This window comes from Mya arenaria, chromosome 17 (assembly GCF_026914265.1).
Source record: "Mya arenaria isolate MELC-2E11 chromosome 17, ASM2691426v1".
In the NCBI taxonomy this organism is placed as follows: Eukaryota; Metazoa; Mollusca; class Bivalvia; order Myida; family Myidae; genus Mya; species Mya arenaria.
In genome coordinates, this window is record NC_069138.1 from 46,954,017 (window position 1) to 46,975,394 (window position 21,378).

The 21,378-nt window shown below is 37.4% G+C and overlaps 1 protein-coding gene across 1 annotated transcript; it reads left to right on the forward strand.

The window, feature by feature from the left end:
• Positions 1–698: 698 nt before the first annotated feature.
• Positions 699–8,863, forward strand: LOC128224759 (carbohydrate sulfotransferase 3-like). The gene is made up of 5 exons (XM_052934783.1): positions 699–896; positions 3,808–3,900; positions 6,320–6,497; positions 6,880–7,001; positions 7,470–8,863. Exons 1-5 carry the CDS (start codon positions 806–808, stop codon positions 8,141–8,143), a joined length of 1,158 nt encoding a protein of 385 aa, XP_052790743.1. The 5' UTR covers positions 699–805; the 3' UTR covers positions 8,144–8,863.
• The last annotated feature ends 12,515 nt before the right edge of the window (positions 8,864–21,378 follow it).

Below are 21,378 nucleotides of genomic sequence, written 5' to 3' on the forward strand. Positions count from 1 at the left end.
GACATCAGCATCATGCGAACGGTCGTTTAGTGCTATGAAGCGAATCAAGAACGGTCGACCATGAGCACAGATAGGATGTCATCGTTGGCACTACTGCATATTCACAAGGACATGGGCGTCGACATTAAAAAAATACATTTGATATAAATACATTTGTTTCAAGGAAGTGCAGGAAGCTATTTTTTTCTAAAGCAAGTGTAGCTGGCCTTTGCTACAGAAAGTGTTTGATTTGTACGATTTCTAAGTAGATCCAGTTTCTTAGTCTGATTACTTTTGGTCGTTTATGAATACATGTAATAAATATATTCTGAATACAGTACGGAGAGTTTTTCAATTATCGTTTATTTATTTTTTTGTTGAAAATATGAACTGCTTTAAAACTTGTATGGAATATACTTTTAAGCTTTCCAAAAAGTGCAAAATTATAAAATTAATTTTCCTGTAAAATATGCCTCAAAAATGCCCCAAAATACAGCTGCGGCGATATAGAATTTCAAACAATTTCGGAGGGCATGCCCCCGGACCCCTCTAGAAAAATGGGGCCTACACATTGATTTTGGCCAGGCTACGCCCCTGAATTCGCCTTGCGTAAGGACCATTGTTTTCAGCCATAAACATGTCAGATGATTAACTACATATTATATACACCTTTAATATAATGCTGTCACTAGTTACTGCACTGTCAAGTGAGTTAGATATCAAATAAATGAATTGCCTATAACGAATACCACATTTCTTAACGTCTGTGTCTATCATAGCACCTATCAGAAACAATTTGGTAATTGCTTATGAGGATATTCATAACATGAGGATTGATAAGAAAGTGTCTGTTTGGCAGTTTATGTTCGTTGGTGCATGTTTAATGGCTTACTATTGTTTTATCTACTCAACTAAAGGTTTGATATTATTAATAACTATATAACTAATAATAAGTAAAGTATATGTTATGAACATGTGTTTTTTAAAGGTTTTATATTTCTTGTACAATAAATTTAGATATAAACTGGTTGCATGTGTGATGTGCATGTTGTTTTTGAACGATACAGCTAAAGGTAAGATTTTCTTGTATGATTAATCTAGACGTCTCCAGCCACTTGTATAAAACTTGATGTAAAGTTATTCACGGGTTATCTTTCGTCTAGTTTACACATAAAAACAATTTGATTGGTCACCAGTAATTATTTTATAAACATTCAATAAACATCAATAAACAGTTTAGCTTTTTTTAACCAAACGAAGTAAGCAGCAAGTTTTACACATTTGGCTGATGTAGAACGTTTAAAGGGACTAGACACCACATGAAACCATTACAAGAAAAACATAGTCAACTATAGTTTTTGCGTATTCGTTTTTTACTGAGTTTGTCTACCACGCTAATCCCAGTAAATTAAAAAATAGCGTTGGTAAATGAATATGTACTTATCACGTGACTTACGTATGCTAAATATACACACTATAAACTGGGAGACCATTATGCGCTATTTTGAAACAGGTAAACTCAGCTGGGACAGCGACGAAATATTCTTTTAATAATGTAAAACGATGCATTATCAGCCTCATACTATTTCGTTTTGATATTTCGAAGCTTGTTTCGACGAAATACTTTATGTGTCGTTTTCTGGGACAATCTGGTGTCTAGTCCCTTTAACGGTTATATTGTTAAGTCTATTAAGTATATCCGATACGATATTGGTTCGACTTGTATCCGATGGATAACCAATGCATGTCCAATGTCTCCGAAATGTGAAGATGTCTAATGCTAATGCGTGTAGCTTAATTTTTTAACAATATAAGTTTAAAATTGATGGGGAAAAGTGAGATTTTGAGAAAAAGTGTTTGAGGTTACAACATATTTTTTTTTCTGCGAATGTTGTTTACACCGGTAGTTTATTTATCTCCAGTCAATCTCTGCCATGATTAAAGGCCATCACATGCCGGAAAGGAATATAATCTACCAAAAAACAAACAGTGCATTTGTTTTAATTTATGTTTGATTAATAATATGCATACGATTGAAAGGAAATGATTAATAATAGGCTTGGTAGGCAGTGAAGTTTGGCAACCTTTTAAACATGTACTTAACTTTTTTCACTTTCAAAAGAAGAAACTTGACATTGACCCAATTTTCTCGCAACTTCTCAAGTCCATTATAACAGGATTGAGATAAGCTTTGTTTTTCAATAATTTGCGTAATATTTATTTCTTTAAGATTGTTGATACTTTAGCTAGGAAATTATCTTTAAGATAACCACAATAAACGAGTTTTAGTTGATAGGTTAATATGAAATTACGACGTATTAGTTTAAGGGTGACACTCACCATCGTCAGATCTACTTTTTTACATGACAATTTAAAAGAATTCATTCGCCGGGGTAACAAAATGGGGCGTATGGTGTTCTATGATTTAAAATAGTTCGACTTAAGAGTTCGCTTTTTAGGTACGTTCATACGATTTTAACGTCAATTTAAATTTGAAAGAAATCCGAAGAATCTTAAATACATCTTGGTGAGGAACCGTGGGGAATAGATTGTTATTAATTACGCAGACAATGGAAATGTGTTGACTAAAAGACCCTGCTCTATTTGACATACTAAAATAGTCTTCAGCCAAAATCTGGTTTCATTTAATTAGCTTTACATTTATACTAACTATACACTTGCGAGAGGATATCAATGTTCATATATCTAGTACATATAGGTGTATCAGTTACTATTATGAAACCAGCTAATTGTATTAAAATTTCATCAACTTACATTACCTATTCTTAGGTTAATCCAATTAAGAAAAATACAATTTCACACTTGAAAATTGTTACTAAGATGCTTCATGAACGGTACCAGGACTGTAAGTCGAGGTCTCTACAACTAAATCTCTGACGCCGATATAAGCTACAGGTGTTAGTTATTCATAATTATATCATAATTTATGTTAATTGCAACGAAAATTGTCAACATCTAAATAAAGATGATGAGGTGTAACAGGTTAGGTGAATATACTTTTGAACAAGGTAAACGTTTCCCGACACGTTTTTCTACCGGGTAGAACATTCAAAATAAACGTTCAAGACGTCTAATACAGTCATTTGTTTCTGACGGCTTTATGCTTCATTGATTATACTTTAGACAGTTATACTCATTTCGTCGTAAAGCACTGTTTAATTAAACCTGTGTTAGTAATAATCGATGTTGGTTATTTAATTTTGTATGAGTATATACATTGATTCAACAGTAACACTTTTTACATACATGTATATGTATTTGTCCATTCGGGCCATTGCCTTCTGGATATTCTGTAAATAAAACTTTTTAAACTTTTGTTATTTTTTTAAGACGTGCGTTGCATGTTTAGCAATACTATCGATATTGTACCACATAAGGGAATAAATAATGTGTTCTACTCCATTGTATGCAATATTTAAAGGTGTTCAGAACATCGCATAGGACATAAGACTTGCTGATCCCAGAACAACACAACAACATATGTATTCAGCATTGATTTACATATATATACAGTAGAACACCGCTATTTCGAAGTCGTCGGGACCCAGCTAAATACTTCGAAATAACGAGTATTCGAAATAAACATTGAGATAATTAATCCAAAGTTCCACCAACGATTGTCTCCGAAATCCGGCGCATCCGTATTCTACTCTACCGGCGTCACACAATATTTGTGTCGTGTAATGTACACTTACCAAGGTGTTGTTTATACAATTTGTCAGGTGGTTATTATGGTAATAAAGACATCTTGTTTTTCTCTTCCAATCAATCACATGTTTTGTTGATATTTTATGTGGTTGATTTCAGATTGTTTGCGTCCAAGTGATGGTGGTTCTCATGTGCAGACGGCTGGAACTTTATCAGTAAACAGAATTGTATCACAAAATTCAACAGGCAAAGGTAAAATTACACTCGCAATGTCATGTCCTATTGTTGATGTTGAGAGCTTGTTGCTGATACCAAGAAGACAAAGGGCGTCGGGTTGACGTCTGTTGACCATCGGGTTTGAATGGTTTTATCCGGTTTTTACCGACGCCAATCCGACGTCAGGCATGGGCGTCCATAACACACTGGACTTTGGTCGATGTGCTAACGTCGGCTATATACCTTGACAAGATGTCGGTCAGACGTCGGATTTTGATCGCTATCTTTACGTAAGATTTTAACCAGAAATAGACTTCGTTTTGACGTCGAACTGACGCTATGTGCCTGCTGTATATTATACGTGCGCATGTCGTCTGTTCATGCAGCTGATGTGTATTATATACATGCATGTGCCGTCTGTTCATGCAGCTGATGTGTACTATACTTGCATGTGTCGTTTGTCCATGCAGCTGGTGTGTATTATACGTGCATGTGTCGTCTGTCCATGCAGATTATGTGTTCTATACTTGCATGTGACGTCTGTCCATGCAGCTGATGTGTACTTTACGTGCATGAGTCGTCTGTCCAAGCAGATAATGTGTATTATACGTGTATGTGTCGTCTGTCTATGCAACTGATGTGTACTTTACGTGCATGTGTCGTCTGTCCATGCAAATAATGCGTATTATACGTGTATGTGTCGTCTGTCCATGCAGCTGATGTGCCGACGTCAGGCATGGACGTCCATAACATACTGGACTTTGGTCGATGTGCTAACGTCGGCTTTATACCTTGAACTGATGTCGGTCAGACGTCGGATTTTGGTCGCTATCTTTACGTAAGATTTTAACCAGAAATACTCGTATACTTCGTTTTGACGTCGAACTGACGCTATGTGCCTGGATATGTCCATCCATCTGATGTGTATTATACGTGCATGTGTCGTCTGTCCATGCAGCTGATGTGTATTATACTTGCATGTGTCGTCTGTCCATGCAGCTGCTATGTATCATAATTGCATGTGTCGTCTGTCCACTCAGCTGATGTGTATTATACTTGCATGTGTCGTTTGTCCACTCAGCTGATGTGTATTATACGTGCATGTGTCGTCTGTCCACTCAGCTGATGTGTATCATAATTGCATGTGTCGTCTGTCCACTCAGCTGATGTGTTTTATTCTTGCATGTGTCGTCTGTCCACTCAGCTGATGTGTATTATACTTGCGTGTGTCGTTTGTCCATGCAGCTGCTGTTTATCATACTTGCATGTGTCGTCTGTCCACTTAGCTGATGTGTATTATACATGCATGAGTCGTCTGTCCATGCAGCTTGTGTGTATCATACTTGCATGTGTCGTCTGTCCACTCAGCTGATGTGTATTATTCTTGCATACATGTGTCGACTCGTCTGTCCATGCAGCTTGTGTGTATTATAATTGCATGTGTCGTCTGTCCATACAGCTTGTGCGTATTATACTTGCATGTGTCGTCTGTTCATACAGCTGCTATGTATTTATTCCTGCGTCTTAATCAATCTTATCCGCCATTGCATGAATAAAATATCCACTCATAAGATCACTTGAATGTACAATGTACCTTATAGGGGTATCTCGGAAATCCCTGGCACGTTTTTCGGGGTATATGTTCGTGAGTTATGACCCTTACCGTTTACCATTGCAATATAAATCTGCGCTTCATTTCATTTACCCTTTAACAGTGTATGCATACCACGTGATAAATTACGTCATATATGCTACGTCGGAAAGCAACATTTTGCTTTAATAAAGATTTAAATCAAAGATAACTTTTCTCTACACCATTTTAAATAAAACAAAGGGCAGTCTATGCTGCTTAAAGAGCACCGTCTTCGTTTTATTACCGAAGTTTCATAAGGTGATAAGTTTTATCAAACACTTCGACAAACCAGTTTCCAAAATAATCTTTTGACAGTGCTCCGTCAGACGGCCGTATTTTGTACAGGTTTGTCGAAGTGTTTTAAGAACATAAACTCTCAATTTATTAAACTTTGGTAAAAGATCGAAGGCAGGGCCCCGTAAGCGGCGTAGACTGCGCTATGTTTCATTTAAAATGGTGTAAAAATAGTGAAGTTATCTTTGTTTTAAGTCTGCATTCGAAGTAAAATATTGCCTTCCGATGTAGCATTTATGACGCAATTTATCACGTGGTATACACACGCTGATACAGCGCCAATATGCTAAGTTTGCTAACATACATTCTACGTCATAAGGTTTTGCGTAAGGCTTTTAAGACGAACATGCCACGATGTTTTACACATCTTAAAAGCCGTCCGAATTTAACATATTTTTTCTCTGCCTTCTTCACCTTTTTTGCTTCATGTACTGTATGTCACTTCTTTATATACAAATAGTTGTCAACCTAAATTATGCATTTATGCCATCTTCTTGTCAAGAATCAGTATTAAATACTTTTAAACAGGTACGGACATAATGTTGGTGGCATACATGCGGACGGGTTCTACATTCATCGGCGACGTTCTTGGAAGGAGAGAGGACGTATTTTACTGGTTTGAACCATTACACAAGCAACGAATGCTACAATATCTTCGGGGGAGACACTTCCTGTGCAATTATTTCAGACCGATATGTCAATTAATGTAAGACGTATTACGTTTTGACGTTTTGCAACGCGAATGGACCAAAAGTATTGCTTAAACTGTCTCGTCGAAATGAACGTATTTATTTCATTGATATGTCATAATCAAAACATATTTTATTAAGCTAGCAGTTGTCAGAATACTGCTCATACAACACTTTATAAACAAGTATAATGTCTGTTTTATAACGGTTTTGCGGTTATATACATGATATATACATATATACATTTATAATTTAAATATATACTTCTATCACATAAAATAGAATTAGAGGAAGAACATGCGCGCTGATTCGCAGGCACACATACATCTCACATTGACAACCTTAATGATTAATGTTTAAAATATACGTTCTCTTTACCATTGTTTGTTCTCTTTTCAGTTCGATTCACGATAGCCGCTCTGGCGTTTATGCATTGGATCTTCTTACCAATATTTTCAACTGTAACATTACTGGAACTATCGAAGAAATTTCCGGATTGAAATACATATGGCACACCCCACGTAAAAACATTTTGTTATTTAAAAATCTCACATTTCTTTCCATTCAATGCTAGATTTTGTGTGTACTAGAAATTTGATCAGGGTCTTGATTTGTTCGTAACATTTTTTCTCTCACAAGAATAAATGACATACTATTATTTTTTGTGTTACCCACGTGATATAAATACGTCATATATGCTACGTTCGAAGGCAACATTCTGCTTAAAATGAATACTTAAACCAAAGACAACTTTTCTTTTACTACACCATTTTAAATGAATCAAAGAACAGTCTGTGCCTAATATAGGAGTTTGATTAGGTGATTAATCTCATTTTTCATCAAACACTTCGTCAAACCTGTCTCCAAATATTGTTTTGACAGTGCGCCGTCAGACGACCGTTTTATGAAAAGATTTGTCGAAGACGTAGCATTTATAACGCAAATTATCACGTGGTATACACACACTGATTAAAGAACTATTTTTTCAGCTCCCAGTTGGATGGAATTTGTCACATGTACGCACAGATACACGAGTAAGCACCCTATATGCGCAGGAATGTTAGAGAAAAGCTGCACCAATGCCAAGCACCGTATGGTTAAAGTACTCCGAATGGATTTAGAAACATTGGCCGGTTTACTTCATACAAATCCGCGACTGAAAATAGTTCTGCTGCTTAGAGACCCACGTGGTTCTATGAACAGCCATTTAACAACAACATGGTATAAGGGCTTTCTTGATACAGATGAGCACGTGAATGACGATGCGTTGGTGCTCTGTTCGAGATTATTAAATGACATTAAGACAGGAAAACGATTACAATTGTTGCACCCAGATCGCATGATCATTATTCAGTATGAAGACATCGACACTGAAAATAAAATGGAAGCATTAAGCAAGCTTGTTGATCTAGACAAGCTAGGGGAAAATACATTTAAACTCGTGACTAGAGAAGATCACGTAGGGACAGCCAATTCAGGATTTCATCCCTTTAATTTTAGACAACAGTTGAATTGGACTGTAAATGTAATGATGAATCGTCATTGTGCAGATGTATATAAAGAGCTTGGATTGAGACAGTTTGATAGAGAAGAGGATCTGAGAGATGAAACCATCCCTGTAGTAATTAACAAGTTGCCATTCTCAGTGCATATGCAACCATAATATTTGTTCGCGCTATTTTTGTACACACTTTTGTATCAAATAGAATCACACATTGCTGCGTTTGTTACAAGTTATATTGATACGTAAAATGGGTCATAAAGGGTTATTACATACCCCATTGCAACCCCATTGTAGGATACCACCGACTCAGATGGCAAATATCAAAGGGGTTCCGATACATTGTCTCACTAGCATATTGTTGCAGGGAAAGTCGATGTTAACATGTACACTAGGAGGCCATTTTTTCTGGCTGAATGTGTCGCCATGCCGTAACATTTGTTTTTTTTATAATTTTGTCAAAGACATATTGGCTCTTTGCAGAATCATTTGATACGGAATTTCATACCTTATGGTCTTCATTATCTAGAAATGGTCGATAAACCGAACTTCAATATAAGGGTGCAAATTCTTTGTCATTCTTCCCGGATTCATTCCTCCCATCACTGTGTATAACAGCACTTCCTGGATCTGACGGAATAACTGGTTATGAGCATGTGAGAACTATCAATCACAGAACCACTCTATTTAGACGAACAAACAACAAAGTCGCCAGAACCCAGCCTATCAAGACTGCGAATATATTTTATTCAAAATTTAGACGAGCATATATAAAAAAATAAACAAAAACTGTTGACCCAAAATTGAGCATTTCTATTTCCATAAATGTCCAATTTCAATCCGAATATTTCTGTAAATCAATCGAAATTGCAAAATAAACAACAAAAGAATGCCATCCATGTTGTTTTGATCGTTTTCGACCGTAAAGACGCATAACGAAAATAAATTGTCGTTATAAGTGCATGTTTTTCTATGTTATAGTCAACTATTATTCGAGCATGTATATTCATTTCAATTCGTTTTGCACAAAGAGGAGCTTTGAACTGTTCATTATAAGCAATGTAAGTGAAAAGGATGTTACCAATATTTTTCCAAATCAATTACATGTACTCTCCAACTAAAAACTGATATGAAACACACTTTACCTCAATCATCAGAACCCAGGGGTTGAAGGCAAATTTGAAACTGTACAGGAACACCGCATAAACGCTTTAAGCGTGTTCCATCAAGCCGATTGTCTTCGTTTAATTGTACAGCAGTTATACCTTTTCCACGTCACAAATCTCGCAGTCGGGCACATCCTTGAAATGAAGACAAGCTGGAAGCGTGGCTATCAAAATTCTCGGCGTTTGCGGATCTTCCAGATATCATGTCAATTGCGGATCTTCCAGTGAGATATCATGTCAATTGCGGATCTTCCAGATATCATGTCAATTGCGGATCTTCCAGATATCATGTCAAATGCGAATCTTCCAGATATCATGTCAATTGCGGACCTTCCAGATATCATGTCAATTGCGGATCTTCCAGATATCATGTCAAATGCGGATCTTCCAGATATCATGTCAATTGCGGATCTTCCAGATATCACGTCAACTCTTTTGACATTCAACATATAGCAAGTTAGGGCCGGGCCATCAGTTCGTTATCTGCCCCAGATCACAAGAAGCGCGTTCAAAGTATATTACTGTTGAAAGACAATTCTCATAGTTGTCAATAACCTGCCTTAATATGATTTGAAATATTCCAGCCAAATACTTTTCAATATTAGCCAATTAAAGTCTCTTTTAAAGCCAACCCCTGTCTCCGAAAGGTTTAATTACTATTACAAGTCGAAAAGGTTATGTCTTATTAGAATTGTTGCCCTTAGATCGTACAGCAAGCATGTCACACTCAGAACTACATTCCCCAATTTCCCTTTTAAGTTAAACTCGTAAAAAAAGATAAAGACCATACTCACCCATTTCGTCCATTTTCAGCTCATTTTGTACTACAATGGAAAGCGCGTTCGAGCATTTTTAACGCATAAAAATATATTGTGGCTCCACTAGGATATATATATAAATAAAGAAGAAGAAGAAGAAAAAAATATGTATGATTATATATATTTTTTCTTCTTCTTTTTGGCTTTCTGTTTTAGTTCAATTTAGATTTAATTGTAAATAGCAGTATAAACTAACATTAATGTTTTGTTTTGACCCTGGAACATGTACTATTGAGTTAATTTGTTATTTTCTCCATGTTATTTGTTAATGTGCTTATGATTTAGTCATTTTGATCAACCTTGAAACTTAATAAAAAGATATCTAACTTGTCAAAAAGCATTTCTTCACAATGGCCTCATTTGAAATAGTTAGATGACATGAATTAAAATCTTAATTATTAGGAATGGGCGGAGTGGGCGTAGCTGGCTGATACATTGGAATATCAAAATCTGACGCAAGGAGTGTGTATCGGATGAGTGGCAGTAGGCGGGCCGTTAACACCCGCAAAAGGTGAAATGCTTAATGATTAGGTCTAGTACTTAATTTCATTGGCTGTTTTTAACAACTCCAGCGATACAACCATCACGTAAGCAAGTATACTTATCATATACATGTAGTTGTTGATTTATAGAAAAAAATCTTATAATAGAATGGGTAACAAAAAATGTGTACAGTCGAACAGTTGATTAATCACTTGAGTAATTACAGCAACTCCTTCATAAGTAAGCATAGTGGCGCATTGGAGGCGTGCAGGGCTCAACACAGAGTGGCGCGTTGAAGGCGCACAGGGCTCAACTCAGAGTGGCGCATTGTAGGCGTGCAGGGCTCAACTCAGAGTGGCGCAGTGGAGGCGTGCAGGGCTCAACTCAGAGTGGCGCATTGGAGGCGTGCAGGGCTCAACTCAGAGTGGCGCATTGGAGGCGTGCAGGGCTCAACTCAGAGTGGCGCATTGGAGGCGTGCAGGGCTCAACTCAGAGTGGCGCATTGGAGGCGTGCAGGGCTCAACTCAGACTGGCGCATTGGAGGCGTGCAGGGCTCAACTGAGAGTGGCGCATTGGAGGCGTGCAGGGCTCAACTGAGAGTGGCGCGGAGGAGGCGTGCAGGGCTCAACTCAGAATGGCGCATTGGAAGCGTGCAGGGCTCAACTCAGAATGGCGCAGTGGAAGCGTGCAGGGCAATAACCCAGAGTGGCGAAGTGGAAGAGTGCTGGAGCCATAACACGGAATGGCGCAGAGGAAGCGTGCTGGACCCAAAACCGAGAGTGGCGCGGTGGAGTCGTGCTGGACCTATAACCCAGGATGGCGCAATGGAAGCGTGCTGGACCCACAACTCAGAGGCCCGCGTATCGAAACCACACTCTGCTAGATGTTTTAGAAAGTTTTAGAAATTCGACTTAAGTTAGGAAATGACTTAAGATGTTTTCTGAATATTTCCACTGATATTCGATGAATACCGTAAAGGGTTAGGATTAGTTAGGTAAGTGTTGGTTTTGAAACTCCTCCATCATTAAATAATACGAACACATTTTCATACAATTTTCAGCGTTTCAATAGCCAAATCAAGTTTGAGCCTTTATATATATATAAAAACAGCTGAGCAGAGTACCGCAGGGGAAGCGTGCTGGGCCCATACCTCAGAGGCCCGTGGAACGTGTCTTCATTAAATAGAACTGAAATTGTCGCCTTCTTGAACCGCCCTCAATTAGGAATGAAAATAATGAAACAACATTTAATGATGGGTAGGACTGAGGTTTAATGAAGCGATATATAACATTATTGAATTAGATGAATATAATATGTTATACATATTGGGGTGGACACATCCCCAAATCCAGAGCCAATAACTCTAAAGAAAATCTTGCAATACGAACTACTCAAGTAAAAAAGCTCACAAGTAAATATGCTTAATTTTTGATAGTTCAAGGTTAAATAGTGCGACATGGCTGTTGATCGAACTCGAGGCAAAATACCAATAACCATTGTGATCAAGTTTTGAAAAGATTGGATTTAAAAAGCTCAAATTAGGGAGCAGACAATAAAAGTGTGCCTTCGCGGTCGAAGACGACGACAAGAAGGACAACTTTTGAAGGTCGACAATCGCAGGGTTATAACAGTTGCTTTCCATTTGAGCCAAATGTATTGTCACGGCTTAAAATGTGTTGTTTGTGTATACATGTGAAGCATTTATATGAATAGACCTGTCACAGTACATGATAAGGGCCCCGCATTAATCGCATATTTGACAGAGGGCATGTTAAAAATCAAATATTATTTTTTAATTTCGCAAGTAGCACCATTTATCAACATGTCAATTTTTCATTCATTAGATTCAGTAATGATTAAAGCTGCACTCTCACAGATATACCATTTTTACAACTTTTTTATTTTTTGTCTTGGAAAGGGCAAAATTTTGCATACATTTTTGCAAACCAATGATTTAAGATTGCTGACAAAAATCAGATCGTAGATTTTCATATTTCCGTTTAAAAATTAATGTTTTATGGCTTAAACCGTTACTAACGGTTTAAGAAAATTGCATAAAACGTCATTTTTTTAACTCAAATATAAAAATCTGCGATCAACTTTTTGTCAGCAGTCTTATATAACTGGTTTCTATGGATTTTCACAAAAATTGGCTCGTTCCAAGACAAAAAATAAAAATGTTGTCAAAATGTTCAATCTGTGAGAGTGCAGCTTTAAAAATCGTTTGACAAAGTAGCCTTACCACTTATTTTGTGCAATTACAGACTAATAATCTTTATGTTTTAGAAGTCTACATACTATTTGTAAATTTCCTACTAAATGGACCAGCCAATGTTTATCTTGAGAAATACTGCCTTGTCATTGGACAAACTATTACGATTGTTTTTTTTATCCAATGAGGCAGTTTGGTAAATCTTGGGTTATAATGTTATAATTTTGTACAACAAGCATAACCATATTGTCATACTAATGTTGAGTATCCAAGATTCACTCACTTCCATCAAAACTGTTCAAGTTCTAATGCATATGTTAGAACATTCAATGTCAAGGGAGGCAATTTTGAAATAACTGGCAAAGAGTAATAGTTCTTGAAATCTACATGAGTAAAACGTTTGTTATTATGTATCAATATTTCACTTTTTTATATATCATGGCCTACTATTTTGTATCTTTCAGAAAGTGAGGATATGGAAATAGAATACTACAGTAACATATGTGTGAACGCGTATCAAAAATAAATATGTCATCCCTGTAACTGTTCTATGTAAGTGTACCGAGGTAAGTATACGAATCCAAGTATCTAAAATGGGTTGACCTTAAACGAAAAGTACCGCATATGCTTATATTTTGGTGCGTTTACCTTTTTGAACAAGCAACCCTTTTTTATTGTTCCTATAATGAAATATTCACAAAGCCGCGACAATTTATTATCGTACGACACTCGCTCATTTACAGATTTAATTTGAATATAACGCATTGACGATTTCATTTCGGCTCTAAAATACCACGTGACTACATAAAGCATAGAGCTAGTGAGTCAAATAAGTGCGAGCACCAAATAAGTTAATTTTGGCGTTTTACAGAAACTGATGCGAGCATCCTCGGCCTGCGGCCTTGCTGAGCTCGCTCCAGTAGATCGCCAAAAGTGAACTTTAACATAAACGGTTTATCAAACTTTCAAGTCTATAAGGAACAGCTGCGATGTAAGCATTCCTGATAACCGAGTTAAAACTGTTTTAATACTACCGTGAAAAAAAACCGCAACAAATTACTCTTCAGAGAATTAAAACGTATTTTAACTACAGATATTTGGCACGTACATAAGGCATCTCAATGCAAAGTGCAGACTTGCAGTCATTCCGCGTCTATGCAAATATTTAGTTTGGCTTTGGCCAGATAGACTAAATGCCAAATATTAGTTCTATGTAATCAATACAAGTAGTTAGTTGCGCCCGTCAGTGTATAATTGATGAAAACCTGCGACGTAGGGGCAAATTACCCGTCGGTGTAGTAAGACAAAAGTCGTCTACATATTATTATTGGCACGCAGTTCCTGCCTTATATCCGTGTAGTATAACGAAATGTAAATGTAATTAAACATCATAGGACTGATGATCAGCATGTAATGCTGTCCACCTGGGGTTTTCTATGACATTTCACTTGGTCTTGCAACAGTTTTGGGTAGGCGTTCAGCTGTGGTTCACGTTTATGATGTCCGTTCCTGCACACTTTTCTGTCAATATCGGAAAATATCGGAGAACACATATGCATGGATTACCATACTGTACAGTTTCGGACTAAAATTAGCTGATCACTTCGGTAAAAACACACAGAACGCGATGTCCCACTTGGACAAATGAATACACGCTATAGTGATTCCAAATGATTCAATGCATACGATTCGTATTTATATTAAAAATTGAACAATTTACATTAAATGAAGACAAAAGTTAAGTAGATCAAAATTGATCATGACACACGTATAAATCAGGGTAATATTTCGTAAGTAACTTAATTTACAGTATTAAAAAAGTAACATGAATTAAAACGATTGCCCCTAAATACACATACATGTCAACTTGACAACTATAAATGCGTTGCAAATATTAAAATAAAGCTTTCTTAACAGATCCTTATTATCAGGTTAACATTTGCATGTTTGGTCTACGCCTACAAAATATAATAACGCCTATAAATTACAATATATATATATATATATATTTATTTTTATTTTTATTTTTTATTTTTTTTTTATTTCAGAGTATAGACTATATTCTAGAGCGAAATAAAATTCGTCTTCTAAGATTTGATAAGATGTGTACATTTCATCTGATTTTAAGGTAACGGATTGGGCTTTAGATGAAAGGACGCCCAGGTTGTGCCCTTAAGTTCTGCCTCCTCTAAGACGAAACCCTGGATTTACCCTTGGTATTGCACGTTGGAATTTCTATAAAGTACACCCTCAAAATTTAAGGGTACTAATTATAACCTTGAACTTGAATAATACATAAATGTTTAAGAATCTGGTCGAAACTGACATATTTTAACACTTGTATTAACGTGCTCGGTTAATTACAAAACTGAGTAGAACGGTGACAGCGTGAATGGAAACTACGACTTGCTGAGGTCAAACAGGGTCTGGATTATCGTATTTTTCATGTAGACGCAGATGTAGCATACATAGACTAATTAAACTTCAGAGGAATAATGGTCATTTTGCACCGTTGATAGTTTTTTCCATTTCTCACTGTGTTGTAGGGTATAATAAATGGATACTTTCTGAACTACTTCAGTTCTGTTGACTTAATTGAAAATACATATTTATTCATGTTTTTTGTTTGAAACACTTAAAGTTTCTATTAAAATTACTGTGAAAAGAAATTCGAATTAAGCTAGCAAATGTCTTAACATGTTTTATGAATACCGCCTCTGATATTCGTTCTATTTTCACTAGGTCATACAACAGTTATGGCCCTTGTCTCAGTGAAACCAATGGTTGGAACATTTTTGTTTCCGCATAAAGCTCCAAAAGTACTTCGCTTATACTTACAATAACGTTTCAATTGCCGGCCTGGACGTGTGTGAATCTGGTTTTCGATGGCAAAGGCGCAAAAAAGGTTTTCTCCGGGTGCTCAAAGTTCATATCGATAGTTACTTTGTGTACCTCACTTTATTTCTTAAAGATGCACTTTTACTACCAAATAAGCAGTACTACAATTAATACAGTTAATAAAATTGTTTTAATTGACCGAAAAGGATGAATACATATCGAAAACAGTGGTTCTTATGAATTATACTGTGTGGTTAATTTGAATGAAAGGTGCAAAAACACGGTATTGCTGCCTATGAGACTGTTGTTGTTCACTGTAAATCTTTTAGGATCCACCAGTCATTTCATATTTGTGCGTTTTCAGCTATTAAATACACGGTTCCATAAATGCAGTATTTCGTAAGAAGTTAAAGGTTTAGCAATTAAAATTTATGTTTGTTATACATGTGTATGTATCGAGTTTTAAAACGAGTATCACTTTAAAAGAGCAAAGCAAGACAAATTGCATTTAATGCTCTTCGGGGCATTTGATAATGGCTCACGGTCTGCGTTTGACAGAGCGACGTGAAAAGGCGTTTGCAATAGAGGCAGACGGCGGTTGTCAATCGCTAAGGCGGAGATTTGTATTGATACCGCGTCTGTGCTAATATTTAGTTTGCTGTTGGTTATGACCCGATATGAACTATCGGCCTAACGCTTGTCATATGCCAACAATGACTAATGGAAAATCTGCGACGTAGGCATTATTGGTAATGAAGTTGGAACTTCTTCAATACCGTCCCTGAAAAATAAAATATAACGAAAACCATTTACTCATCAGAGAATTAAGACGTATCTTTTTCTACACATATTTAGCACGTAGTATTGCCCGCAGGCTTGCTTTTAATCCGCGTCTGTGCGAATATTTAGTTCGGTTTTGACCAGATATGAGTTAAGTGCCTATGGTAGTCTTCTGGAATAAACCCCAGTAGTTGGTTTCGACTGACGATGAAAGTTCCATTGTCTGATGAAAGCCTGCGATATGAGCTTTTGTTATAATAGTTGAAACTGGTCCCGACGAACACTGGTCCGGACGAACACTGGTTGACGAACACGAACAGTCCCTTAACTGACGATACTACCGTTAAAATGAGTTGTATGCATCACTCGGATATGTGTTAGTGTAAAAAAAAAACATACGGCTTATGAATTAAAATCTAACAAAATTTAAAACATAGAGCAACAAAAACGGCAAATTAATTTTTTTATAATACCCGAATCGATCATTTTCCGATATATCTTGCCATACGGAGAATATCAGGCACACACCGTATATCAAGGTGGCAACTGTCCCAACAAAATATAAATCCTACTTCATATAGATTGTCCGACAGTGAATAACATTCATCGTCTGTGACATGTCACATTATATCTTCAGCAAAAACCTAATACATAATGTTCGAATGTGACATTAAACCATCTGAATATTCAAAACTAAAGTGAATTTAAATAAACACCAAATATTTGTGTCCAGATATTTGAGACCCCTATCACAAATTGTTCCGAGATGATCATTAATTGTAAACAGCACTTCTGACATACGGTTGCATTTCATGAATTTTAAAGGAGGAAGTGTTGTTCTTTGTTGGCCATGTCTGTGTTTTCTTTTCCTATGTCATATATTTTTTTATTTGAGTTTATTAAGATCTGCCCGCGCCCATTGGCTGCATTATGGCTTGACCCCGCCGTGACGCCATCACGACTTAAATTGTGTTTAAATGCCATAAGGGACATGAGATAGAAGTGATAGCAATTCGCAGTCAAATCCAGACATTGGAAGACTTGAAGAAACACAGTGAGATACAAGAGATCCGGATGCGATATCCTAGCTCTTTTCGAAGAGACCTATAGGTTCATGAACGTGCTCGGTGTAAATTACAGATACACGGGATACAACTTTCCTGGGTTGAACCAGTACTGAGTACACCACTTTTCCAAGCACTACCCTTTAAATGCCGAGCGCCAGGCAGGGGAGCTACTTGTGCCAACTTTTAACGTCTTTCGGCATGACGCGGCCCGGGATCGAACCCACGACCTACCGCTCCGTAGGCGGGTGCCTTTACCACTAGGCCACGGAGACGGTACAACAACATAAGACTTAGGTAGTCGTTTAGATGCCATGCATGTTTGTGTTGTCCGTCCCTCTTTCATTACACTAGGCTTATGTAATCGTTAATCTGCCATTCACTAGACTTAGGTCGTCGCATTGCACTAGTCAATTGTAACCATAGCCCCAGGTCCGGGGGTTTACAGGGGATATCGGGGGAAATGGGCCGTGTTCTTACCTTCCAGGTGGCCCGCAGTGTCGAGTGAATGCGGTGGTTTTGTTTTCGTTCCGAAAATAGCGGGGAATGGGCTGTTCTTTTAATGGGATTTGTCCGCGATTTCTTAGATGACCTTGACTGTGACCTACTTTTTTATTGTTGAATCTTCTGTAATGATATCTTGACTATAAAATTTTCATTGCCTGATCTCAAAAATCTCATAATTACACTAGGCCTTACCAAGTATGTCCCCGGAGTACGGGGGGCATATGACGGGGATTTTACCAGCAGTTTTTCCCAGCAGGGATTTTACCTGTTGGCTGGAACGAAAGTCAAAGTTCCCGCTATTCCTCGGACCGGGGGGGGGGCGTGGTTACAATTGACTGGTGCATTAAGCTACTCGTATATGTAATTGAATTTGGTTTAATCAACTACTTATTTTCAATGTTATAATATTTGACTTATTATTGCACTATTGCGAAGAACCTTTTGGCTGGCATCCCGCCTTAATACCCTGGCGGAGCAGACAACACTTGGAACAGGATAACGAGCGTCTCAAGAGGAATAATACCAAGAAGAATGCCTTACGATATGTTTAGGACGGAAATGCAATTTCTAGACGTGCAAATTTGATATGGAACGTCTGGAGTTGTATTGATATTTATATGACTCGTTAAATTGGGCATATTGAATAATGTATACCAACACAAAATTAGAGTTTTTAAAATGACTGATCAAATGTAATAATATAGGAGAAATGTGTTCATTCTTGTTTTGTTCGTATAGATTAATGTAATAAAAGGACATTGAACTTTTATCAATTGAAAATTAAAGACTTGTATACATGATTGTTCGCCAGCGTCTCATGGATCAGATATTCAGATCAAATCCCAAAGGAAGAAGTCTTTAAAATTTCCAATTTTGTTTAATCTTGAATTTGTATTCCGAATTCAATGCTTTATGCGACAATTTCCCTCAAAAAACGTAGGTGCAAATACTTATACCCAAACAGACCAGAAACGGGTCAGTTGTTTTAATGGCTCTTAACCGTTTTCAATACATGTATATGGACCTCGTCATTCCCCGCATTAAAAACATCTTATTTTTATTACGTTTGTTTGAAAATAGTTATGCTTGCTTTTATGTATTTAATTGCTTCTTTCAAAGGGAAGCCTGAGTTAAATCCTTTATCACAAAAGTACTTAATGGCATAAACCATTTAGAAAATATGTAGCAGTATTAACGTATGCCAAGAATACAAAACAAGGATAGAAGAAAACATAAAATGAATTATGTAACCCACTAAATATATATAAATTATTGGAAAAAAAATGTTTTCATTTCAAAGCTCTTTTCAACAAATAAGCCATTATCGGGTAGCAGCATAAATTTGTTTAACGACAATGCGCTTGGGAGACTGGCAGAATATGTGCGTGTGAGAGTAGGCGTCCGCGAACGTTTGTGAATATGTGCGTGTGAGAGTAGGCGTCCGCGAACGTTTGTGAATATGTGCGTGTGAGAGTAGGCGTCCGCGAACGTTTGTGAATATGTGCGTGTGAGAGTAGGCGTCCGCGAACGTTTGTGAATGTGTGCGTGTGAGAGTAGGCGTCCGCGAACGTTTGTGAATGTGTGCGTGTGAGAGTAGGCGTCCGCGAACGTTTGTGAATGTGTGCGTGTGAGAGTAGGCGTCCGCGAACGTTTGTGAATAAGTGCTTGTGAGAGTGCGCGTCCGCGAACGTTTGTGAATTTGTGCGTGTGAGAGTAGGTATCCACGAACGTTTGTGAATGTGTGCGTGTGAGAGTGCCGTCCGCGAACGTTTGCGAATGTGTGCGTGTGAGGGTGCCATCCGCGAACGTTTGCGAATGTGTGTGTGTGTAAGAGTGCGCGTCCGCGGTTCGTTTGTCTATGTGTGCGTGTTAAAGTAGGCGTTCGCGAACGTTTGTGAATGTTTGCGTGTGAGAGTGCCTTCCGCGAACGTTTGCGAATGTGTGCGTGTGAGAGTGCCGTCCGCGAAAATTTGCAATTGTGTGCGTGTGAGAGTGCCGTCCGTGAACGTTTGCGAATGTGTGCGTGTGAGAGTGCCGTCCGCGAACGTTTGCAAATGTGTGCGTGTGAGAGTGCCGTCCGCGAACGTTTGCGAATGTGTGCGTGTGAGAGTGCCGTCCGCGAACGTTTGCGAATGTGTGCGTGTGAGGGTGCGCGTCAAAGAACGTTTGTTTATGTGTGCGTGTTAGAGCAGGCGTCCGCGAACGTTTGTGAATACGTATAATATGAGTATGTGCGTGCGTGTGTGTCATTGTATGTGTGCTTAAAGAAACAAATTATAAAACATAGCATATTTAGTATGCTTTAGTTAGAATTGAATAAGTATGTATATATTTTTACTCTTTGCGTAAATATATAGATGAGAAATAAACAAGAAATTCACGTAGTTTCATTTCTAAAGAGTTCTATGCGACCGTCTTTGCATTAAGTTAGATTGGTTGATATACATGTAAATACTATAATCTTTATAACAAGCCAAAGCTTAGGCACGCCATAAGATTAAGTGCATGCGGTGTTTTTCATCTTAAATATTCTGCCTTTCTACTGTAAAGTACTTTACACTTAGTTAATGGTCTCTGTTCTATAGTATATATAAGGCAACCATGGACTCTAAATGAGGTATACTGGCGTTTCTGGCCTATGCACACACGATTTATTTCGCAAGGTGTACAGCTATTTTTTAGATGATATGTGATCAAGTTTCAATAGATAACGTTAAAATTGAATACAATCGCTTTAATTCCAAACATCGTTTAATATTAAAATTGTATCAGTTTCACAAACAAACCATTGATTAACTCAATCTAATATTGGATCAGTTGATAACAGGGCCCATAGATTTATTCATCCTAATGTAGGATTGGATCAGTTGATAACAGGGCCCATAGATTTATTCATCCTAATGTAGGATTGGATCAGTTAATTACAGGGCCCATAGATTTATTCATCCTAATGTAGGATTGGGTCAGTTGATAACAGAGCACATGGATTAATTAGTCCTAATGTAAGATTGGGTCAGTTGTTAACAGAGCCCATAGATTTATTCATCCTAGGATTGGGTCAGTTGATAACAGAGCCTATAGATTTATTCATCCTAGAATTGGGTCAGTTGTTAACAGAGCCCATAGATTAATTAGTCCTAATGTGAGATTGGATCAGTTGATAACAGAGCGCATAGATTTATTCATCCTAGGATTGGGTCAGTTGATAACAGAGCCCATAGATTTATTCGTCCTATGATTGGGTCAGTTGATAACAGAGCCCATAGATTAATTAGTCCTAATGTAAGATTGGGTCAGTTGATAACAGAGCCCATAGATTTATTCATCCTAGGATTGGGTCAGTTGATAACAGAGCCCATAGATTTATTCATCCTAGGATTGGGTCAGTTGATAACAGAGCCCATAGATTTTTTCCTTCTTAGGATTGGGTCAGTTGATAACAGAGCCCATAGATTAATTAGTCCTAATGTAGGATTGGATCAGTTGATAACAGAACACATGGATTTATTCATCCTAGGATTGGGTCAGT